Raw genomic sequence first — 26,124 nt, forward strand, 5'->3', positions numbered from 1 at the left:
CAACAGTGGGCCCCTGAGAACACTGGGCACAATTTTCTTTTAATATTTAAATATTAAAAGTTTTATATTTGATTTAATATTTAAATTCATTTGACAAATGAGGGGTCAAATACATATAATGTATATAATTTAAGGCACACCATTTCTACAAATGCTACAAATTGCTACGGAACCCAGAACTGGTGGCAAGAAAACTGACACTGTGGGAGTCAACCCAGGGCAAAGCCAGAAAAGGAAAGAGGGTAACCACCTACGAAGATACCTTGCGACAGTGGAGCTACCAACACTGCAGAGCTCAAGACCCTGATGCTAGACAGGAGGGTGCGGAGGGCAACGATTCAGGAGCCACGAGTTGGTGTTGCCCGTAATCTCGCATAGCTTCACTACAGAACCAGTGGTAGCCAGTCATTTTGGGGATAAACAAGAATTTGAAGAGTCAATTTAGGTCTGATAATGATATACTGTGCAGGTTAAAATCATGTTATTTTCAAAACATTTTCCCAAAGCATTCTTGTATTCTTTATTTTCTTACATTTAGGGGGAAAAAAATGCACATTTAACATTGAGGTGCTCACAAGGTTTAGGTGTCTACTGGACCTGTATCTGGAAGTATTGCCGTGCAGAGCAGTATGGTGGAAGTGCATAATGTAATTCAGATACAAAATGCATGAATGCACAAGCACATGCGCAATAATGATAACGATGATGATACTGTTACTAATGATGCTGCTCATGAAAAGGTTAACACAACAGTGATGCTAACACTGAAAATTATGTTTATAAAAATGTTCCAAATGATGACGATGACAAGAATGAAGATTATAACAATAACATGGACTCAGCTGACAGTATCTATTCTGTATTATAGGACACTGAAGAGGAGGAGGAATATCTGGAGGAAGAGCATGCTACAAACCTCTGCCCCCTGGCTGCAGCAGAACCTCTTTAATGTTATGTAGGCCAGTGGTTCTTGAACTTTTTCGTGCCAAGGACTCCCAAATTGATATGTATTTGGCCGTGGACCCACATCTGAAAATGTATTGTGCCAGGGACCCCCCAGAAAAGAAGATTTATGTTTAAAAACTGCAAAGATTATTCAAAATTAATTTCCAAAAATCTTCAAAAATAGCAGATTTAGCAGATAGGAGGATTTTTTAATAGCCAACCTATATATAAACGGATAAAGTGGTTAAAATGATTGTGATGCTGTGTTAACACATTTTTCTGCAGGGACCCCCTGGAACCCAGTCAAGGACCCCTGGGGGTCCTTGGACCACACTTTGAGAACCAATGATGTAGGCATCATTTGATGGCAAACACGTACACACACACATACACACACCTACACACAAAAATTAACTGACTGCAGAAATATAATAACTGTTTTGTGTATTGTTGTGTGTTTTGTTCACTCACTCTCTGACTGAACTGTTTCTCCTCCTGGGGGGCATGAAACACTGACCCACTTCCATTGTACAGGGCGAGGAGAGGAGGGGCTTAGTGTCTGTGTGTGTGTGTGTGTGTGTGTGTGTGTGTGAGTGTGTGTGTGTGTGTGTGTGTGTGTGTGTGTGTGTGTGTGTGTGTGTGTGTGTGTGTGCCTGTGTGTGCCTCTGTGTTGACAGTGGCATGAAATCTATTTAAAGAGACAGTGATTGACAGAGGCAACAGAGGTTCTCTTGTTTACAACAGAAAGACATAAATGAAATGAACCAATGCAATCGAAAAGGGTTCAGAATGCCAGCTTCGGTCGTGTATAAATATGACCATTTATGTTACACAACAAATTGATTCTAAATCAATGAGTCTATACCTGATTTCAGTTGATTTCTCGCGTGGTACAATCGACGTGACCTCATCATTGGTTTCACAACAAATGAGGGCTTCGAGGGCTTGGATCAATAACAGCATCGTCACCGCCATTGGACGCAGTGGGACGCTCACGTCACGTGTCTGGGGTTTGGCATCAGGGTGAACCAATGGCAGGGCGCATCGTCTGACCATAATTCTAATATTCATGATTCTCCCGCTGCCGCCACATTGGTACCAGTGTTGCCATGTCGGCTTATTATAAGCGACTTTTGGGCTTGTTTTCTGTAAAGTTGCTTGTAAATAGTTATAGTTGCGGGTTGCGTTTTTTTGGGCTTGTTTCTAAAGTGTAGTTGCTTATTTGGGCTTGTTTCCTAAAAAAAAATTATCCAGTGGTTTTCAAACATTTTCATGTCAAGGACCCCAAAATAATATGTATTAGAGACCCAACCTTCTGAAAATATTTTGTGCCAGAGACCCCCTACAAGATTTGTGTTGTTAAAATGTAAAAATTGTTTTCAAGATTTTTGGGGGGAAATAGCAGATCTACAAGCTCACACAACGCGTGTTCAAAGGGCGAAGGGCTCGCTTCTTTTGGGCTTTGTTTTCATATACCCGGTTGCTTGTTTCTCTCTCACAACATGGCAACACTGAATTGGTCCACCATCCTGTCCGTGTTGTGCTGCCGCTGGATCGTCTATCTGACAGACATTGTCCGGAGCTCAGGCTGAGCTGTGTGTGGCTGTTTATCCCTGCCGTCCGCCGTCGTTCCAGAGAGAGAGAGAGAGCGCTGACCGAGGATGTCCTCGCTGCTGGAGCCGTTTTCGGTGCGAGAAGGGCCGTGTGAGAGCTCTGCTGCAGCCAGGCGCGGTGGATGCTTGACCACGGCTACTACCCCGCAACCCCCACCCCAATGTTTGGGTCCGGGGCTGGGCGCCCTCCCAGCGAATAGCTACCAGGCATACGGGGCCAGGAGGACGCTGGCAGCTGCTGCGATCGGAGGGAGGAAAACAACACACCCTGGCAAGGCTATCCTTGCAGGTGAGGTTATAGTGGTGGACATTTGCATATTATGTAGACTCAAGGTTTCAGGGTTTCAATCCAGTCAGTCAAGTGGGGTGGCTAGACATGGCAGTGCCCTGCTGCTGCTCAGCCTCTTAGCAACCAGCGTAGTCTGATCTCCCCCGCTACGCTATCAACAATAACTGGGTCAAAACCGAGTTATCAAACGATGCATCATCCATCCTGCAACATGCCTAAACGTGTGTGTGTGTGTGTGTGTGTGTGTGTGTGTGTGTGTGTGTGTGTGTGTGTGTGTGTGTGTGTGTGTGTGTGTGTGTGTGTGTGTGTGTGTGTGTGTGTGTGTGTGTGTGTGTGTGTGTGTGTGTGTGTGTGGCAAGTCATGTAATGTTCTGTCAGATCATACAAAAACAAGTCATTTGTATAACTATTACTATTACTGTATGCTACTTATGTAGAATGTGTGTGCTGCTCCCATCCATCCATCCATCCATGCAGTATGTCTACCATTCATTCAGCCACTGGCTTACACTAAAGTCTAGCCACTGTGTGCATAGTGATCAGATCGCAGCCTGTGCTCTATGGAAAATTCAAGAACAAGCTCGTTTGAATAGTCTGCAGATATACTGCAGCCAGTGGTTAACCCCTATGTTTCTGCCTTGTCTTCCAGGAGGCATCGCAGGAGGCATAGAGATTTGCATCACCTTTCCTACAGAGTATGTGAAGACCCAGCTGCAACTCGATGGGAGAGCCAACCCACCACGATACAGAGGAATAGGTAGGCCACTGTGGCTGCGTAGCACACAGGCATTATTGTGTGCTGCTGCTGTGTGGTTCGTTGGCTGCTGTCTGAATTCCGATCTGTGTTGAAGCCAAGTGATGGGTGCTTCAAGACAGACAGTACGTGGTTCCCACTTGAAAATCTTGAAGGCGACCTAATGGCTGCCGTGTTAAGTGGTCAGATCAGATGGGTGGGCTGCATGCATTTTCAGAGCGTGTTTATTTTAATGATCAATCAATCGATTGTGTTCCCTGGCTTGGATCAATGGAACTAACGTAGTACACGTTAAGTTCCTATTTATCCTTATCACAATGACAACTCACATTTCAAGGTCTTGTTTTTACACGGAAGGGTATGCTGTATTTATTTGTGCATGCATCTCTGCAGGTGACTGTGTGAAGCTGACAGTGCAGGACCATGGCCTGAGAGGGCTGTATCGAGGTCTTAGCTCTATGATCTATGGATCTATCCCCAAGTCTGCAGTGAGGTAAGACATACTGTAACACTGGGGCTGCGGTGGCTCAGGAGGTAGACCGTCTTGGAACTGGAAGGTTCCTGGTTCGATCCCCTGCTCCTCCTGGCTTTGTTTCAAAGTGTACTTGAGCAAGTCGCTGTACCCCTACAGTACCTGCCAGCTAAGAGCAGGTTGGTGCCTTGCATGGTTGCCTGCACTGTCCGTGTATGAAATGGTGAAAGTAATTTCACCATTTTGGATTTTGGATAAAAGTCACTATATATATATGCAGACCATTTACTGTACATCCACACTACAGACATACTGTAATGTTTTATTATGCCACACATCGTGGTATGAGTTTATATATTCTTGCATTTCATTCCAAGCTGAACTGTTGGGTTGAGAGGCTGGCCTTCCACAGATAATGTTCATTCCCTAACACAGGCTCATTGTAAAATTTGCTAGATAATGTGTAATACTGTAAATCATTAGCAATGGATTTGGGTGTTACTGTAGTCAGCACTCCGCGACCCAACTCCGGATTAACGGATGAAGATGGATAGATGTAGTCAGCATTGCAAATCCTCCCCTCAGAGCCTTTCTTTTCTTTATTTTTTGCTGCACACACGCAAAGTTAAGGAATGTATTAAACAATCATTGATTTCTTAATCTATTCTATAGACCTGCTTTTAATTATAATTATTATATCAGCATCTACTATATCTATATCTTGTGTCCTCTTTCTCGCTGTTGCACACACACACACACACACACACACACACACACACACACACACACACACACACACACACACCTGCTCTTCCTCTCAGATTTGGGACGTTTGAGATCCTCAGCAACCCTATGCGGGATGCCAACGGTCGCCTAGACAACACGCGGAGTCTCCTGTGTGGTTTAGGAGCGGGGGTAACTGAGGCCATCATCGTAGTCTGTCCAATGGAGACACTAAAGGTTGGTTTTGGTGAACACACTGTTGTTAACAAGAGAGATGTACTAGTCAGTGCTTCTCACAAGTTTTTACTAGTTCAAAGACCCCCATAACTCAAAAAGAGTATACAAATGTAGCATGTCACATTTGTACACTCTTAGAGTTACAGAGCTGTAAGGGTCCATTTGGAACCCCCGCAAGGAACCCTGAGGGTCCCTGGACCCCACTTTGAGAACCACTGTACTAGGTGGATTGAGTTGAACATTACTTCACCACTTCACATTCAACCACACTGAATATGACTGAACGGGAGAGATTCTCTAGCACCTTTCTGTCCTATTCACCACTGTTGTGGTTGAATGTGACTACAGGTGAAATTGTTAATCGAATTATCGTTTGATCAATCGACAGAAAATGTATTGATGGTTTAGTGATGTATCATTGTTCATTTCTAATGCGCGCTACAGTATTTACAAATTTGCCAAAATGTGAATGCTTGTCTTAATGTCTTTGTTTGTTCCATATAATAAAATATAAAGTTATGTTATTGACTGCTGAGTAAACACATTCTCACATTCATTCACAATTCACAGTGTGATGAGCCTTTACCATAATGTTGTACTTTACCTAATTTCACTGCATAGATTCATGTTATAATCTATTAATGTTATAATTACAGATTAAGTTATTGTGAAAATAATTGTTAGTTGCACCAGCCCTAAATGTAACATTGTAAAACTTGTGGTCTCTATACCTTGCCTATGGAATGATGAAGCAATACAACTCCTCCGATTTGACTTCATTCTCACATATACCATCAGGTGAAGTTGATCCACGATCAGTGTTCTCTTCGGCCGCGTTATAGAGGTTTCTTCCATGGACTCAGTGAGATCATCAGAGAACAAGGTGAGATGGAGACACTGGCTCAGTGTGATATGGCCGGGCTCTCATTTCATTCTCTAGACCGTATCGTATCAGCAGTTTATTGTTGCCAGGATACATGAAAACCCATGTCAGCATCCTGTCAAGTGTTTACATCATTAGGAAGGAATAGGCGCAAAGCAAATGTTTATGTGACTGGACATTTTTTTGTAGGTTTGCTAGCTATAACGTCAGTTTCTGTGATCGTTTGTCATTTCTCAGGGCAAACAGGATGTTCACGAAGGTTGTAATGTTCAGAACAGGTGTTATCAGTTACATCCTGAAAACATCCATAGTTCTTCATTTTGCTTCAACATTCTAGGATGGGAGTGGGACACAAGAATATTGCTTATTGCTTCACAAACTACTGGTCTAGTCATGTATGTACCTACGCAATGGCATTTGTCCATCGTTATACTGTATGTCTCATGTATTTATTTTTAGGCGTGCGGGGGACTTACCAGGGTCTTACTGCAACTGTGCTAAAACAAGGAACAAATCAGGCCATCCGGTTCTATGTGATGAACACACTCCGTAATTGGTACAAAGGTGAGAGGGCCAACAGGTTGCACTGTTGGCATCATTTATAACTCCAAAAAGAGTATGTTGACTGTGGAATTTCTTTGGTTGCTTTATTAACTGGCGCACACGCATCAGTCTTATATTTAGGTTTTCCCTCCCTATCTGTGTATCTATCTTCATTTTGCTTTGATCTAAATGTTCAACCTCATGATTTGGTCTTCAAGGTGATGACGATAGGAAAGAGATGCACCCAATTGTCACAGCGATGTTCGGAGCAACGGCAGGAGCTGCCAGTGTTTTTGGAAATACTCCTCTAGATGTAGTAAAGACCAGAATGCAGGTGAGACTTGAGACTCACACACAACCACATAGACATTCACAGACACTCGGATACACAGTCACCATCATTTATAACTGTATTTTAATAAATAATTGTATTTTGTAGGGGTTGGAGGCCCACCGCTACAAAAACACAATGGACTGTGCCTTCCAGATCTTAAAGCATGAAGGACCGCAGGCGTAAGTAACCCTTTCCATCCTGATACCAACACTAGCTTGGGTCCCTCTTTTACTCATCTATTATCATATCTAGTATGTTACTGCATCAAAGAAATTATGGCTATAACAAATACACAAGCAAAGAAAATTCACCACGTTTTGCCCTATTTGTAGTTTCTATAAAGGTACAGTTCCCAGACTGGGCCGGGTGTGTTTGGATGTGGCCATCGTCTTTGTCATCTATGAAGAGGTTGTCAAACTACTGAACAACGCATGGAAGACTAACTAACCAGGGAGCGAAGGGAGAAGATGGAGAAAAACGTAGACCCGCTGCCTGATATCACAAGGTTCAAACCTCTATTCAGCTTGACCCTGTTACTTACCTTAACCTTATTTTTTCCTTTCCGACATACTAAAGTAGTGGCTTCTCCAACTGCTTTCGCACTGGGACCAGCATTTGTGCCTTGAGCAAAGTCAGGACCCAATATGTTGAAGCAGCACAATGTTGCTGTTTTAAAATGATCTGTGTCCCTGTCAGAACATTGATAACCTGCTTTTACATACCAACCAAACCAAAACACAGCAGGAAACAAAAGGGTGAAGTTAATATTCCATAAATTGTATGACACTGCCCTTACCGGGGACACATTACAAAATAATTAGGGGTTAGAAGTAAAATTAGCATTTGTTTGTGGGACAATCCTACCTTTCACTGTTGACTGTGTCTAAAATAATCAACTACTCCCGACAAAAGGTACTTCTATGTAGAGGATTCTATAGTGAGCTCATTGGTAAAATAATCATAAAATAAATCACACTTTCATAGTGGTCACCGTTAATTGTGTCATTGCTGTCACACAATTATAACGTGCTAAATCAACGTAGTAGGTAGAGCTTGATTGGTGATCATTAGTTGTGCCCTACTTTTCACAGTGCATTGTGCGATACAATCCACTGTAGTCCACTATATAGGATATACAGTAAGTCTCGCTATACATTTGGTTAGCACTACAAAATGGCAAACTCACTATATAGGGAGTAGTGAGTGATTTCGCACACAGTCCATGACGACTCCTGGCTAATGTATAATTCATCCCACAGCTGTTTAGACAGTTGTCACTTATAAGTATAAATTAGCCTTTACTCGCAACTCCCCCATACACACTTTTGGCTCATTTTCTGGCCATGTGTGAAACAACTAGAAACGGGCCCCAGAACAATAGCATTTCCCGTTAGCCCATAGCTTGTTTCCCATAATTATGACTGAATTAGGGCTAATCTGATATTTTAACTAACCCTAGGAGTAAAGAAGACTGACGCTTGATCTATAGAGCAGTTAATGTGTTCACTTGACGGCTGTGGCATCCTTGTGTAATTAGGTTATATCATAGGGACTATAACACAAGGAATCCTTAAACATTACAAGATTTAACCCAATGGGGCAGGAAATCACTAGAAACTGTTTTGACACAGAAGGGAATATATACCTGTACAGTATGTTACAACATTAGCTAGCTAGCTATGACCATTGTTACTGTACATGGCTGAACACGTATTTGTACTTTGATGAAGCCGTACATGTGTCTTTTGATTCACCAAGCACTTACTCTACTAAACTAGTGACAGAAATGTTAGCACACTCAACCAAAACAAGCACACCGCAGGACTGGAATTGTGACTTTCAAAACCCAGCTGCACAGCACTTAAACGCATATTAGTGTTGTTATTGCTTACGTTTCTGTCACTGTGCGAACAGTATACAGTAGGCCCTGGCTTTGTCTTTGTGGTGGACTGTTCATGTGTTTTGTGACTGTTGCTGAACAGAATATGGCTGCATGTAACCATATGCAGCTCACTATGTAGCATTTATTGTGGTATTCAATAATGCACCTCAAGGTCCTAGTGTGTTCAGATTTTCAATTCAACCCTACACCCGACAGAAAAGCATGCACTGACCTTTCTGGTACATAAATCTATACCACTGAATTCCATTTTGTTATTTATACATGTAACATGTTACCACCTGCCCTGAATAAGTATCATTGCTGAAGGGAGCCTGGTCCTTCAGTTTGCTGTTGTGCATATCAAAGGCAACTCTAAATCCAAATTCCATCCATAAGAATTTACATAGCACAGTGTTGCCACACAGGCGAGTTAGAGATGTGAGAACATTACAAAATGTCATACACACTTTGAACCTGTCTTATTTTCAAGACTATGAAAGGTGTAAAGCTTTATTGAGGTTTATACTTTGAATTTACAAAATTTAGTGTGGCCAAATGAATTCAAGGTTACTAACTATCCAGACTATCTGACAGTGTTTGTTGATGTCCTTTCATGCTTGCAGTATTTGAAGGGATGGCTGATATTACAAATTTAAAATGTGCATCTTATGTCTAAAAATAAGTATCTTTTTGGCTAACCTGCTGTTCTCAAGTGAATCAAAACTACTGTTGAGGCTCAATGCAGGGTTTAACTTGTAAAAAAAATGGCATTTTCTATCTTAACCATTTAAGCAAATAGGGAAAATAGATCTACAAGCTCACAATGCAAAGGAAATGCATGTAATTGACAAGACACAAATATATTGCCACGCAGCCATAAAAATGAATGGGAATGGGATATCAAAAGCAGAGGCATGGATTTCCCTCCATACCCCCCAAGCTAATCGAACCTTGACTATGTGCTCTGGCTAGTTGTCACTACTGTGGGCTTTTAACAGTGGAAAAAAAACGAAACCCACGTTCCATGTAGTGTTTATCGTTGAACGATGCCAGAACTATATAAGCAAATTCTTCGTCGCACATAGCAGGGGCTCAATAGCGTCTCAACAATCTGAAAAGCTATTGGCGTTGGGTCAGCCTGCTACATGCATTGCACAGCCTTGAACAGGAGTCCTTAACTTATCCATGTCAAACACCATTTCAAATCTATCATCCTTCATAGTTGTAAACATTTGTTATATTTATCCACCATGTTGTCTCTTCTGTATAAGCTAAATACATTGTTTTATATTGTTTTAATTTATTGTACTTATGCATTGCTTTTATAAAAAGGTTGACTGCATGTCTACATGGTCATGCCGTCAGGTATGGCGTGATTATACACGGGTCAGGAGATGCCAGTTTTTGCTGGCATTATCCACACAGTCTACAATCCATGTGCATCCATGTTTCAATTGAAAATAAAGTAACTTTTGCTGGCATGTTTAAAACAAAACCACACTTTAAACAAAACATACAAGTCAAACCAATCTCAGCTCAGTGCTCTACAGATTACTTTTTCTATGCGACCAGGTTTAGAAGCCTCTGTGAGCATATTTGCATATTTATGTAGCCATCAGTTTATTGACCTAATAAACATGTGGTTAGCAAGCCAAATCTGTGTCTGTGTTGTTTATGAATGACTCTGTGTGCTGTTAAATCCAAGACCCAGCACCTGTTTAGTAAAGGCTGCAGGCATGCGTGTGTGTATAGTGGTTGCCACATTTCAGGCTTGTGCAAAAGGGGTCAAGGTTAATCTCGTCACAGCCATAAAAAATATATACTCAAAAGGGTACCCGTTTTATGTGAATGAGCCTGAGATCATGGATCCAGGACCCAGAAGTATGAGCCGCATAGTGGTTACTTGTGGCCAAATGTAAACCACTATTATGGCTGTTATTTCACAACCAACATTACATTAACATGTGCATAACAAACAAAGTTGGTAGAAGAATGCTGAAAACAAGGAGGCGGTAAAACTTTATTGTATCTCAATGGAGGGAATTGCTACCAACAGTAGTCAGATCTAGTGTCCCCCTCCCTTGTCAGGAACAAAGCTGAACATGATTTATACTTTGTTGTACGCTGGTGCAATAAAAAAAACACCATCTGTATAAAATATTTTGAGCACCTCCGCCATACTACGATAAATGACACTCTAAGTGTGTGGGTAACGTGCAGAGAAAATATCCTCTCTACAAAAGGCTGGGGCTTCACTGACCGGTCGAACAGATTAGATGGGTTTGTCATCAGCATTAACATCACTGACCATGTATTTAACCTCTCCCACCTGTTGTCTGGCCTAGTTCTTCCTGTCACCTACATACAGTAGCACACCTGGTAAGACTTAACCACTTAAGCCCTATATACTTCGTCGCATGACGAATAGCAAAAACAGCCGATCTACAAACTTGCTAGACATCGCAATGCAATGCGTTGTGAGCTTGTAGATCTGGTATTTTCATTCTTTTTTTGGGGGCATTTGTCTATTACGACATGCCCAAAACAGTGACACCAGGTTGAAATTGGTTAACTAATTAGGTTAGTTTTCCACTCATCTGCTAGAATTTTATTTTATTGTTCAGGTCTCCTTTCAACTCTCTTAACACATTGGGTGCCAAAACCGTATATATACGGTTTTTTTTTTTCCTTCACAGCAACAGGAAATATCACTCCTACAAGATTTAGACTCCAATCCACCTCCTGGTTAACTTATGACTTCAAAAACCTGTATCTCGGCTCCTGTGCACTTTTTTTTTTTACAATGTTAATTTAACTATTTTCAACTGGCTGCAACTATGGAATGGATTTCCGAATGTTTTAAATTTTTTCCCCCCAATTGTACGAGACCTGTATGTGTGTAATGAGGGGATCACCGTGAGGACGGTGATCACTGAAAATATTTTGTGACTACTTGAAAAAGGTTCAAAATGTTTAAAAAGTCCTGGCACTCAAAGTATAATATTTTAATAAACCTCTGGCACCCAATGTGTTAAGACTTCCATCAATTTCCTCCTTTCCTTGATGTTTTCACATAAGCCAGATGTCAGTCAATATAGTAATGGTAATGACTAGGGGTGACGTCACTCAATCCCTCACACCACCCCTAGTCATTACCATTACTAGGGGTGGTGTGAGGGGTTGAGTGACGTCAGATTGAGTGACGTCATTGCGAGTGTTAATCCACTCACGCTAATGTTAATCTTATTAAATAGATAGATGCTCACCATCAAACTTGTTATGTTTTAACATTTGCATGTTTTAACATTTGCATTGCTATGAATGCAAAAACAGTCTTTTAACATTCCTGTTCAGCTCAGCCCCTTAGAGCATAAAGTTTGGCATTACTCCCATCTGGTCTTGGTCTATGGAAACCTGGAGCAGCCGTTTGCATCTGCACTCATTCCATGACTAGAGTCACTTTACAAAATACCCTTGTGGGGGAACTGAGCAATTAAGCCAAATGCGGCATTAGGTTTATCCTCGCCTCCTCTAGCTTCCTTTATAGGAGACAGCAGGGGGTTGAAAGAAACGCTTGTGATTGGATTCTGGGTGGTCAATCACTTGCTCGGCCACAATGAGAGATGGTGTGGCTACCTCCTCCATCTGGAAAGTACACAACACAGATTCAGTGTGACAGGCAAATACATAATTGTTTAAATGTAAATTAAATAAATGATACATGTGCAGACAAAAATAGCATGTGCTCAATTTACAAGCAACTGTCAAACATCGTTCAATAACAAAAAAAAATCAAGACAATTCAATTTCGTCATTAAATTACCCAGTATATTATACTCTCCCCTATGTAATTGTACTGCCTGATTCGGTAGCAGAGACATGCTGCAGACTCACATTCTTAGACACTTGTCTTTCCCTCCACTGGCAACTCTCTGCCCATCAGGACTCCAGTCCACAGCAAACACCTGGGAAACACACACGCACACTTGTATTAAAGTGCCAAATCACAACAAGTTGTCTCAGGATACTTTATATATAGAGCAGAGACACGACATTGTCCCACCCTGAGCAAGCATTTTGTTTTGCGACACGCGCAACCAAGGAAAAACAAAACACATTAAAAAAAACTCATCTTGACTGATCTACCTGAGCTTTTCAGGTCATTGAGCACTTTAAAAGGACAATACAGGACTGTTACGGACATACACACACACACACAAAAGAACATCATCCACAATACAGCAATAGTGACAGACTATCAAGCTAGTAGTGGTGATGTCACTGATGGGATTGGGATCCTCAGAGGCACATCAGAGTGTACAACACCCACACACACACCTGTCTCCCCTCACTGATATTCCATCCTACCAGATCTGACTAGTCCCTGATTAGGTACTGTATATAGAATTAAGAGTACACCAGGTGAATGCAATTAATGTCCAGCATTACCAGGGGTTCCAAGGACCAGGGGTTGGGAAGGAGTTCAAGGAGAGCTTCTTTAAAGGATCCCTAAAAACACTGCAAATATTTTAGAAATAGTTCATCTTTTACTCAAGGGGGACAACACCCGTTGCAGGTTGATGATGTAATTTGTGTCCATGTGTGGTCCAGCCTTATGGAATAAATGGAATGCATGTGCTAATACAAAACAACTTAATACTTCCTAAGGTATGAGCATCAAAACAATATAATACATTTTTATTAGCACATGCATTCAATACAGTCCATAGGGCTGGACCACACATGGACAAATTACATCCTCAACTTGCGATAGGCCTGGCGTTGTCCCCCTTGAGTAAATGATGAACTATTTCTAAAATAAATACAATATTTAAGGTGTTTTTAATATATGCTACAGAGGGCAATAATAATGTATTAGAGCATATAAGGCTTATTAGCCAAGGATTATTAGCCTTTTTAACATAAACCCTGACACTAATTCTGCTCTTCAGTGTTTAGAGCAATTACTGCTCATAACAGACTAATAACTGCTATCCAACCAGAAGTATTGATAGGGTGTAATTCGGTGGCTTTAGATTTTGTTGATGTGAAAAGGAAACATGGCCATGATCTTTGACATTTAAGATAATCCCTCCTTGACATACAAAACAGACCCCTGACATCTAGACAGCCTTTTTTGGCCACCAGCCACACCCAAGATCTGCATTGTGTTCTTGTAGTAAACAAGTGCTGTAGAAATTAAGCTCATTATCTGCACTACTGGTATTATTATTAATAACCTAATCATTATTAATATTTTACATTTTATTTAAGGCATAGTATGTAATTTTGCCCTGTGTTTACATAACAAAACAATATATAAATGTTTTACCCATGATTTCCCTCTATACCAGCCTGGTATAGAGGGGTTAACCTGCCCAGATAACTCCACTGTTCAGCATGCTGTGACAAGTTAGCTGTGCTAATTGGTCAGTTGCCATATAACCCCCCAGGGAATATACAGCAGGTGACCAATCCGTACAAACCTTTCATCCCTACCCTCACCCAGGGCAAATAAAGGCAGAGTACTGAATGTAAGATATGCTGGTATGATCCCCAGGCCTTTAAAAAGACCTGTGCAGAGGATGACACTTATACTTAGAGACAGTTGTTCCGATACCAGTATCAGAAAAGTTGCAGATACTGCCTAAAATACTGGTATCGGTATACCATGTCCAATACCATGTAATTTATCACATGATGTCATTTACAGTCATCAATTATTTTGTATTTTGAATGCTTCAGTTGATGTTGCACTACTGTTTTATACTCTTACTGTATTATTTACATTATTTTTACTAACTTGTAGCTGCACTTTAACCATTATTAATGGAATTCTTATTTATTCCTAGATCAGTGGTTCTCAAACTTTTTAATTTCAAGGACCCCCATTGTACAAATGGAACTAAATGGACGCCGTAAGGGTCTAATTGGTTCCATTTGTACACTATCTGAGTTACAGACCTGTAAGGGTACATTTGGAACCCCTTCAAGGAACTCAAGAGTCCCTGGATCCCACTTTGAGAGCCATTGTCCTAGATGTTTATTTTTATTACACACTGGTATAGGATCGGTTCTCGGTATGGACCGATATGCAAGTTGTGGGTATCGGAATCGGTATGGGGAAGGAAAAATATTATATTGGTACATCTCTACTCGTACTGCAGTATAATATGCAGGGTTTTGTTTATGGATAGTTCAGTATAATATAAAAGGGTCAGGGGATACACCAATAATATCCTTTCTATCCCAGCAGACCACTGCATAAAAGCTAAGAGATCGGAGTGGCTTTACACTGAACTGTGTACCTGTCAGGTGTGTCTTTACTCTTATATACTTTCATGCTTTGTCGTTTTCTTATGCCGAATCTGATACCACAAATGAAGGTGCTGTTCTATCCAGTCTAACAGCACACTATGATGCGACCCTCACCCAGTGTTACCAGATTCTGTGAGAGAAATAAGCAACCAGGTCTAGGAAAACAAGCCCAAAAGAAGCAACTTAGGCCACATGAGCACTTTAAACCTATACCGGCTATTTGAAAATAGCAGATCTACAAGCTCACAACGCGTTGCGATGCGACGCGTTGTAAGCTTTTTCAAACACTCTTGGAATATTTGGAATGTTTTAGAAACATTCTAACAACACAAATGCTCCCTGGCACAAAACATTTTCATGAAAATAGTTGAGAACCACTGGTTAAAATATATATATTTTTAAATGGAAGCAAGCCTAAATAAGCAAGTACACTTTAGAAACAAGCCCAAAAGAACGCAACCAATATTTACAAGCAACTTTTCAGAAAAACAAGCCCACAGTCGCTTATAACAAGCAGACATGGCAACACTGCCCTCACCTCATCAGCATGGCCTGGTAAATCCATGTTGAGCTTGCCAGTCTTGACGTCCCAAACCTTCAGTGTGCTGTCACTGCTGCCGCTGACCAGCAGCCGACTATCTGCCGCCCACGCCACCTGGTAAACAGCTGCCACATGACCTCGCAGGGATAACAGGTACCTGAAAGTATAATAATGACTGATGATTAAAATATGATGTCTGACGAGTTTAATGAATCAAATGAACTCAAACGTGCACTATGAAAAAAAAGGGTAAACACGCTTCACATAAAGTCAGTGTTCTATGATCGAACATATTTTGTAACAATCTTAGAAAAAGTCAGGCAAACACAACAAAAAAACTGACAAAATTAAGGATAGAGCACCATCATCAGGATAACAGCAATACTACACAACAAAAAATAAAATAAATCTATAGAATATATACAGTACATTTCTTTATATTATACTTAAATTTGTATAATGCTATTCTCAAGTTTTTGGGTTTAGTTTCACTAGCAATTCTTGTTTGTTTGTTGTAGTATTATGATGTTATATTACTTTCCGGTCCGTCCATCCCAGATCTTGATGGACTTGTCGAAGGAGGCAGAGGCTACAAGCCGGGTGTCTGGGGAGAAGAGCACTTCGTTGACCAGAGCCATGTGGCCGGTCATCCTGGCCAGCGGCTTCTTGTCCTCAGCAGGGTTCCACAGGAACATGGTGAAATCATCAGAGCCGGACACCAAACGCTCTGGGGCTGAACCCTGCCGACCGTAACAAACACACCCCTCTTTGTATTCCTTTTGTATCTTCAGTTTTAACATGAACGGAGCGCAAAATCATAGAAACACACGCACACAATGAGCAGAATAAACCACACTTACCCTAACTTTGTTGTATCTCTCTAAGGCTTTGTCCTTCACTTCTTCCACTGCAAGAAAGAAAAAGAAAAGGCTTGTAAACACAATACTCACAAAGAATATCTGAATCATTCTGTCACACTGAATGACAATTGTAACTTTATTCAAACTGAGACAATCCAAATATGGATTGTGTTCAAATTTATTATACAGTATCACTCACATGACCCAGTGACATCCTGGGGGTTGATAGTGGCTGTGGCCGGTTCGAAGGCTCCGGTGCGGAGGACATAGTCTGTGCTGAGAGCCAGGGTGTTGACCCAGTGAGCGTGTCCCTGAAGAGTCCTACACTGGACCCCCTACACACACACAAATAGAGAAATAAAGTGAGCATGAGGACTCTGTAGTAAGACGGATATCATAAGTGCGCATGCACGCAACACACACACTCTTACATCTTTGGCTCTCCACACTTTGATGGTCCGGTCCTGGGAGGCGGTGTAGAGGAGTCCATCGCCTCCCCACTTCACACAGGTGACAGACTGGGTGTGTCCCGTCAGGATCTTCTCATATCGGCCCAACACCGTGTCCCAAATACGGACAGATCCGTCCTTAGAGCTGCTGGCCAGGTAGCGGCACTCTGAGTTCCTGAGGGGAATGGTTCAGACAAACGCATGAATGTGTTACTACAATTTCTATTTTTAAACCTTAGTTTTTTTCAAAAATGGTAAAAAAAATAAGTCTCGGCTTCAGCCTACACCTTTTCGGTGCCACTAGCATTAGTGGACTTAACTGCATGTACATTATGTATATTTGCTCTTTTAAATGGACCGAAATAAAATTTACTACTACATTATATACAGTATATCCCTTTTTAGGGTGTCTTTCATTGTATGTCCTTTCACTGCATGCACGAGCACGCACTCTGTGGGCTGCGAGGATGAGGCAATAACAGGTCAGACAGACGTATAAATCACAGTTTGAGTTCAATATATGGATTTAAGATGGTCGCTTGCGTGTTATGAGATTGTAGATTGGCTATGTTCAGTGCGCAACACGACACCCAACCAAGTGTAATGCAGGTGTAAGGAGTAAGAGTCTTACAGATGTAGAGGTTCCCAGCTGAGCCAGGTGATCCATTTGGTGTGTCCTGTCAGAGTCTTCCCTATCTGCTGTCCTGTCACTGGATCCCACACACAGATCTACACACACAGCCACACATAACAGTATTACAGCAACACAGATGTAGACATTTTAAAGGTTTTTATTTAATGCATGATTTTGAACCTACTGCCTCACTAAGTTGGTTAAGGACCCTAATGGTCCTTAGACACCGGGGGCGATTTTTTTCATGCGAATAATATTTTTTTTTAAAAAAACCTTATAAAGTCAATGCAAGCTTCCACACCAGTTTCGCGGAGCGAAAAAAGCGTCTTTTAATTATTCGGAACGAGTCCGAATTTTGCGTATATTCGCATATTCGCCGGTGTGTAACCGCCTTAACAGTTTAGGTTTTAATTTGGCTAAACAGGATAAATATGAGAATAGAATCAGACAATAGAAGATTATAAAAATTGGTGTATGTGTGTTGCGTGTACAGTATGTGCAAAACACACCTGACTGTTCTTGCACCCTGAGGCCAGCTTCTTGCCGTCAGGTGACCAGGAAATGGACAGAACCCAGTGGGTGTGGCCTGAAGCAGAAGAACGTATAGCCACAATGGTAAGCGTTACACAAAATGTGCGCTGTTTCGCATTTTTCACACAAACGCTGCATTATCAGCTTGCCAGGGTTATTGAGCTGACAATTGAGCTGACAATGATCAGCATGTTCGGGTTTCAGCACCAGCCCCCCACCCCCCACTATAACTTGAACTTTATAGAATATATTTAGTAAATCACACTGGAATGTGGACGTTTCAGGTTAAAAAACAACAAAATAGAAATGTGTAGACCTCTAGCCGTGTGGTGAGGCGTCTCTGTCATCAAGTCCCAGAAACGCACAGTAGTGTCACCAGAACCACTGGCCAAGTACCTGAAACAAATGAGGACAATGACATCAGCGTGGTCACCTGTGATCAGAGAGACAGAATGCTATGTGCATGATGATAGGATGATGATGGGTGCATTTTCTGAGAGAAGCTTACTTTCCCGTCGGACTGAAGGCAGTTGATATGACAGCCTCTGTGTGGCCCTGTAGCGAGCTGGTACACCTCGCCACGGCCCGGACCCTGAACACCGCCTGGGGCTGGTACACCACTGGCAGCACCTGCTCCGTTTCAATCCCCAGAGCCTTCACACATGTCGCTAGATCGGACACAACCTCTGCCTCACCGCGGGCAAAGAACGCCAGAGGCACTGGCTCTTCCTGCAATAGATAAGGAAGTTGTTTAACCATTTGAGCCATTTGTTATGTCCTTTTTTGTTAATTATTATTTTCCACATATAATAGGGCCAAAACAGGGCATTCACAGTTCTAAGAGGGTGTGTTGGGAGTTTGGAGATCGGCTATTTTCGCTATGAAGGCACGTGTGCCTTGAGATTTGGACTTGCCCATTTGTGTGCCTTGGGCACAGAAAACCACTGGCACAAGACATTGTAGTATTCCTCTATTCAACTTATCCTATTATGTCCACAACCCTGTCTCAATATCTTACAAAACACTTATTGGCCATGACTTACTGCTTGAGAAACACTGGCATAAAACTTATTTCTGTACATTCTGCAGAATGACATTTTCAGTATTTTGATCATTCCTTCCCTTAAAAAGGTAGAGTTTATTTTAAACCACAGTGGAAACATTTATGTCCAGCCATAGTTACTGTACCTGTAGTAGTGTACAGGTAGAAACTTAATTTAAAGGGATTTAGAGTTTTTCGCGCCACGCATGCAAAAAAAAATGCAGCAATAGCTCATATGACGACCCTAGTACTTCTCTTACCTTCTGTAAAAGTGCATTGCAGACCAGCTGCAGTTTGTCAGGGGTGATGTCCAGGGGAACATCAAAAGGTGTGCCGAGCACCTCCCCACTTTCATCCTGGAACTGGATTAAGAGCCTCTCCACGTCCCCACTCGTCATCTTCTCTGTCAGAATCACAATCGGTTTTGTTCACCATGTACAGTCAGTCACATGAGCAAAATACTTTACTGAGTGTCATTTATGCTAAATCTACATCAGAAGTGTGTTTATTGCATTGATTTTGACCCTGGAAGTTTAATAAAATTGCTCAAGTCAAGTCAAAGTCGCCTAAGTAAGTGCATGTGACAAATGCCTCTCAAGGTACCAAAAACACACAATGCCCCTTTTTTTCTATCCTTGGATCAAGACAATCATAGATGAATTTTATGAGTCTGACATTTGCACATGTGTCAGACTCATAAAATACATCAATGATAGTTTTGATCCAAGGCTACCCCTTTGTTTCATAGAAGAAGTTTACAAAAATGCTAGTTAACGTTATAAGTTTTCCCCAAAATCCCAACCAAAAACTCCATCAACACATCTAGCCTTGGATCAAGACTATCATACAGTAGATGTATTTTATCGAGCCTGCATTTGCATATCTATGAAAAGTAAAAGTCAGACTCGATAAAATACATCTATGATAGTCTTGATCCAAGGCTACAGCACATCAATCTTAATGTTACAATAGGGTACCAATGCCCAAATGTAGAGAATACCATACTCCAGTGGTGTAAAGTAACTAAGTACATTTACTCAAGTACTGTACTTAAGTACAGTTTTGAGGTATTTTTTACTTTACAGGAGTATTTCCAATTTTCAGTACTTTTACTTCTACTCCACTACATTTCAGAGACAAATATTGTACTTTTACCAACAACAATTATTTGAAAACGTTAGTTTTTGATTTCAATACTTTTGTACTTTTACTCAAGTCAATTTTGATTATCGGACTTTTACTAGTAACAAAGAGTTTCTACATTGCAGTATTGATACTTTTATTTAAGTAAAGAAATTGAGTACTTTTTTCACCACTGACGTTTTTAAGGCAGAAAGACAGCTTTTCATGAAACCCCATAAAGCCCATGTAGCATCTCTGCTAGCCATCTGAACCAATGCGTTTCCTTTCCTCACGCCGTTAAACGTCACACGTTGACCTATTGAAGCGTAACTTAATCGTCCTTTATCCGATGTAATTATTTATGTGAATCCAACAAGTCAAAGCTTTGATTACCTTTAGGTTGTTTCAGCTGCTGTTAGTATGACAACTATAACGCTTCACACACGTGTGCAGCATCCACTGTCCAAGAGCCTTCAATTCTAAGAGAACCCAACATACAGCACGGAACTGCTATGATCGCGCAATGAATCATGGGAAAGTTGCCTGGCAAACTCCAGTGGATTTGTCAATTTTTTCCTGTTCATCTTCTCCTAAGAGGCTCTTTGCTCTGTGTGTAGTCTCTGCGCGAGATATATACGTCACCGTTTAGTTTGAACGTCACTAGAGTGAGACAATTTTTGGGGTGGATCCATAGAGTTAAAAATAAGGGTGGATCCCTTATTTTTAACTCTATGATGGATCCATCATCCTCATATATCTATGTGGATCGGATCCTCCTGGATATAACTCATATCATCCATATGACAGACAGACAGACAGACAGACAGACGGAGACAGACAGACAGACAGACAGACAGACAGACAGACACATTATAGGGTAGAAGGGCAATCAAATGAAAAGATTGTTTTAAGTCCACAGAAATAATGCATTCATATATATATTATATTTTTAAAAAGTTTTGTGTTTTTTTTCTTCAAACAACCAATATTTGTATAAAAGTCAACAGTTCATACATGCTCTGATCTGGACTAATCATAGTCACTGGACTCATTGATCTGGACTAATCATAGTCACTGGACTCAATTGATCTTGACTAATCATAGTCACTGTACTCATTGATCTGGACTAATCCTAGTCACTGGACTCATTGATCTGGACTAATCATAGTCACTGGACTCATTGATCTGGACTAATCATAGTCACTGGACTCATTGATCTGGACTAATCATAGTCACTGGACTCATTGTAAGACAGAGCTGAGGAGTCAGAAGGAGTTAAAGATTCATAATATCACAGGAAATTGAGTTTAAAAACTGTATTGACAGGAGAGAGGCAGAGCAGAAAACTGTACAATCAGCTGGCACTGTGTGTGGGGGGGGAGACTGCACAGGGCAGATCAGGGCAAATGAGGACAGATCATTCTTTGAAGGGCAGAAGGCCAATTTGAGGGGCTTTGAGGCAGGCTTGATGAAGACCATTCTATACTTGAGTTGATGCATAAGAAGAGTTTGAAAAGATCTGACACAGACTGACAGACATTAGTACAATTTTAAGTTGAACAAAATGCACTGTCAGGGACCGAGTTGGTCGGAAGGAGAGACACAGGGAAACTGGGTTGTTGGTTTAAAATAATTGTCATTTTTTTGTATTTATTTTTCTTTTTGTGTTTCATTTCAAAATAATGATTTAACAAATAACAATAAAGGTGCTCAAAATAAACAAATCAAAACTAAATAAATAAACAGGAAAAACAGGACTGAACAACACAACTGAAAACTGAACTAACCAAATTGACACAGGAGGTGGGTGAGACGGGTCAGACCACTGTTAACAAAAAAGGGGGAAAAGACAAAGACTACCATTGAAACACACACACTCAAAACCCCTGCCCCACCCCATGGTACAGAGGGACTGTGGTGTAGTCCAATTTCTCCAGATTAGCTGTAGATCTGGAGCAGCTGCCAGCCCATCATGTCCATGTATGTCCGTCAGCAACCTCCCACAGAACTGGTAACTCAAACAAAACTCAGTAAAATCAAATGCAAATAAACTCATAGAAAAACAATAAATTATGTCATTTCAACTTGTTAATAATGTCCAACTTAAAATAAACACACTAAATATATAAACCAAAAGGAAGAGTTACCATACATTATAGTCTCTATGTGTGGCTGCTGAGTCAGCCATCACATGCACCTTTTACATTGTCTGACATGCTTTGTTCTTAGATCTAAATGATAAATGCTGGACTTGACACAAACACATGTTGACAGAGAACACGTGCATGAAAATAAATGCATAAATATGTCTGTAGAATAAATATCATTCTATGTTTAAGTGATCATTTCATTTATCTGAACATCTAAGGCACACTCTAAACTCACACCAGAAAAACAACCTTGCCACTTTTTTTTAAATAACAACAGCTGATTACATCAAATATATTCACACTCGCTCTTTTGAGAGTCAGGACATTCCACGTTGGCAGCTCTTACCATGCCACATGTTGGAGTTCTCAGATGGTCCTTGACTTTATTTAGTGTCCAGTTTGTACCCTAACTTTCCACTGGGTACAATCACGTGTCCAGTGATCCTGTAGGAGGTGGGAGAGGATAAAAGGCGGCTGCGAGGGAGCCTTAGTGACTCGCTTTCAGGATGAAGGGTTGTGAGGCTTTGCTTGTTTTACTGTTCTGTCTGTCTGAGGCCGGGGCTCAGGGACAGAATGGACCGGTCAAAGAGAGAGAGAGCGGTGTTGAAGCAGGAACCCTCTCACGACCTGACCTCTGGGCAGCTCTGATGGCGGTGAGAGACATGGTGGTGGTACAGCAAGAGAAGATCAGGACCATGGAGACCAGGATGGCAGCCAGCGAGGAAGAATCCAATGAGCTGAAGATCTCAGTGGCAGGTTAGCAGGGCCGGATCTAGGCATGGGCAAGGGGGGGCAATGCCCCCCCAAATGCCCTGACTGCCCCCCCCCAATTTTTTTTGAAAGTTACATTTATGTCATGATATGAAATGTGAGCTTACCATAATCAAAATAATCCTTAATCATATTCCATCATGTATCATTGCACAATTCAAATAATCCTCTGCCCTGATTTTCCATGGGCAGTGTTGCCAGATATTGCGAGAGAAAGAAGTCTAGGAAAACAAGCCCAAAAGAACAATAGGAAGCAGTAATACACAAACAGCCGAAAAAACTGGAAAAAAATGTTTTATAGGTCTAACTGTGCCAAAATGCATATTTTCCTACGCATTTGGGGGGTTTGGGGCCCTCCCAAAAAAAAATCGCGCAGCGCCGAGGAAGCCGCACCCCCCCAGCATTTATTAATGCCCCCCCAGTTAATAATTTCTGTATCCGGCCCTGCAGGTTAGGATATTCTAAATCTGCTTTGAAGAAGTTGTAAAGGTACAGGATGAAATGTGTTTAAAATGTTTCATAGTTTAACTTGTGTTTCTCTGTGATATCTTTCAGTTATGGCTGCCCAATTGACTGCCTCCGAGACCCAGGTCAAACAGCTCCAGTCCAGACTCAGTACCAGTGAAGACCAGGTCCAGAGAATCCAGTCCAGACTCGGTACCAGTGAAGACCAGGTCCAGAGCATCCAGTCCAGACTCAGTACCAGTGAAGACCAGGTCCAGAGCATCCAGACCAGACTCAGTACCAGCGAAGACCAGGTCCAGAGCATCCAGTCCAGACTCAGTACCAGTGAAGACCAGGTCCAGAGCATCCAGTCCAGACTCAGTACCAGTGAAGACCAGGTCCAGAGCATCCAGTCCAGACTCGGTACCAGTGAAGACCAGGTCCAGAGCATCCAGTCCAGACTCGGTACCAGTGAAGACCAGGTCCAGAGCATCCAGTCCAGACTCGGTACCAGTGAAGACCAGGTCCAGAGCATCCAGTCCAGACTCGGTACCAGTGAAGACCAGGTCCAGAGCATCCAGACCAGACTCAGTACCAGTGAAGGCCAGATCCAAGACCACCAGACCAGACTCAGTACCAGTGAAGACCAGGTCCAGAGCATCCAGTCCAGACTCAGTACCAGTGAAGACCAGATCCAAGACCACCAGACCAGACTCAGTACCAGTGAAGGCCAGATCCAAGATTCAGTTATGGCTGCCCAATTGACTGCCTCCGAGACCCAGGTCAAACAGCTCCAGTCCAGACTCAGTACCAGTGAAGACCAGGTCCAGAGAATCCAGTCCAGACTCGGTACCAGTGAAGACCAGGTCCAGAGCATCCAGTCCAGACTCAGTACCAGTGAAGACCAGGTCCAGAGCATCCAGACCAGACTCAGTACCAGCGAAGACCAGGTCCAGAGCATCCAGTCCAGACTCAGTACCAGTGAAGACCAGGTCCAGAGCATCCAGTCCAGACTCAGTACCAGTGAAGACCAGGTCCAGAGCATCCAGTCCAGACTCGGTACCAGTGAAGACCAGGTCCAGAGCATCCAGTCCAGACTCGGTACCAGTGAAGACCAGGTCCAGAGCATCCAGTCCAGACTCGGTACCAGTGAAGACCAGGTCCAGAGCATCCAGTCCAGACTCGGTACCAGTGAAGACCAGGTCCAGAGCATCCAGACCAGACTCAGTACCAGTGAAGGCCAGATCCAAGACCACCAGACCAGACTCAGTACCAGTGAAGACCAGGTCCAGAGCATCCAGTCCAGACTCAGTACCAGTGAAGACCAGATCCAAGACCACCAGACCAGACTCAGTACCAGTGAAGGCCAGATCCAAGACCACCAGACCAGACTCAGTACCAGTGAAGGCCAGATCCAAGTCTTGAAGGAAGAAAGTGAAGGTAATTTGAACAGGAGATGTTCACTGAATGCAGCTAGGAGAGGATGGTGTTGAAAAACTATTTATTTTGGTGTTAAAGGTAGGGTTAGTGATTTACTTTTGTTAAAATAAGTGTTAAATAGCTCTATATTGTGATAGTACTCATTGCTATAGAGTGTTTGTTCAGTAAAAAGAGTCTCCATGTCTCTCCAGCTCTTAATTAAACAGAAAATGCATTTTCAGTGCTCTCTCCTGATTGGCTTAAATCGTGTCACCTACCTGAAAATGTACTGTATTCTGTTTACTAAAGAGCTGGAGAGACCCCTGTGACCATGAACGCTCTGTGGTAATGATTACCACAGAGCGTATATATATATATATATATATATATATATATATATATATATATATATATATATATATATATATATATATTAGGGCCGGGACTTTATCACGTTAATTTCGATCAATTAATTACAGAAAAATTATCGCGTTAAAAAAATTTACGCATTTTAATTGCACCTAATTTTGCACCGCGGAATGTTTCTCACTGGACGAGTTTCAGACCGACCGATCATACCAGCGGTGCGGGTCACATGCACGCGATTTTCATTAATAATTGATTAAACTACTATAAAACAACAGTAACAACAACACACTCTACCAGCCTCCAGTGGTGGAAAATAGCAGATCTACAAGCTCATAATGCCTTGCGCTTGTAGATCTGCTATTTTCACATGGTTACTGTATGTTTTATAATAATCGAAATCTACAAAGTAACTAGTAACTAAAGTTTTCAAATAATTGTAGTGGAGTAAAAGTACAATATTATAGTGGAGTTACTGGAGTAGAAGTAAAAGTATTAGAAATTGGAAATACTCGAGAGTCAAGTGCAAATACCTCAAAACTGTCCTTAAGTACAGTTCTTGAGTACATGTACTTAAAGACGTATGCCAAAATCCATTTGAAAGAATCGCTTTTCACTGTTCTCAGGTCAAATATTGATATGCGATTAAAATGCGATTAATTGCGATTAATTAATTACAAAGCCTCTATTTAATTAGATTACTTTTTTTTATCGAGTCCCAGCCCTAATATATATATATATATATATAATCACTTACCCTACCTTTAATTACTTAAGTTGAGCTCACAGAATAGATGCTGTT

General features: G+C 41.6%; 2 protein-coding genes across 3 annotated transcripts; one reads left to right on the plus strand and one right to left on the minus strand.

Annotated features, from left to right (window-relative positions):
• Positions 1-2,521: 2,521 nt before the first annotated feature.
• Positions 2,522-10,277, plus strand: slc25a1a (solute carrier family 25 member 1a). Its single transcript, XM_080435193.1, has 9 exons — positions 2,522-2,847; positions 3,497-3,604; positions 3,995-4,094; positions 4,895-5,033; positions 5,832-5,916; positions 6,376-6,480; positions 6,678-6,793; positions 6,899-6,972; positions 7,126-10,277. Exons 1-9 carry the CDS (start codon positions 2,607-2,609, stop codon positions 7,238-7,240), a joined length of 1,083 nt encoding a protein of 360 aa, XP_080291319.1. The 5' UTR covers positions 2,522-2,606; the 3' UTR covers positions 7,241-10,277.
• Positions 10,278-10,675: 398 nt separating this feature from the next.
• On the minus strand, positions 10,676-20,688 carry nle1 (notchless homolog 1). Of its 2 annotated transcripts, none has more exons than XM_080435203.1 (13): positions 20,566-20,688; positions 19,311-19,453; positions 18,517-18,737; positions 18,325-18,404; positions 17,987-18,063; positions 17,475-17,572; positions 16,826-17,018; positions 16,594-16,729; positions 16,395-16,441; positions 16,072-16,274; positions 15,532-15,691; positions 12,570-12,640; positions 10,676-12,320 (listed from the first exon to the last, which is right to left on the minus strand). In XM_080435203.1, exons 2-13 carry the CDS (start codon positions 19,446-19,448, stop codon positions 12,308-12,310), a joined length of 1,437 nt encoding a protein of 478 aa, XP_080291329.1. In that variant the 5' UTR covers positions 19,449-19,453; positions 20,566-20,688; the 3' UTR covers positions 10,676-12,307. The 2 variants fall into 2 exon arrangements, with proteins under 2 accessions (XP_080291329.1, XP_080291330.1); XM_080435204.1 differs by having other exon boundaries at positions 19,311-19,448; positions 20,566-20,654.
• Between the last annotated feature and the right edge of the window lie 5,436 nt (positions 20,689-26,124).

This window comes from Gymnoscopelus braueri (assembly GCF_963280865.1).
Source record: "Gymnoscopelus braueri genome assembly, chromosome: 8".
Taxonomy (NCBI): Eukaryota; Metazoa; Chordata; class Actinopteri; order Myctophiformes; family Myctophidae; genus Gymnoscopelus; species Gymnoscopelus braueri.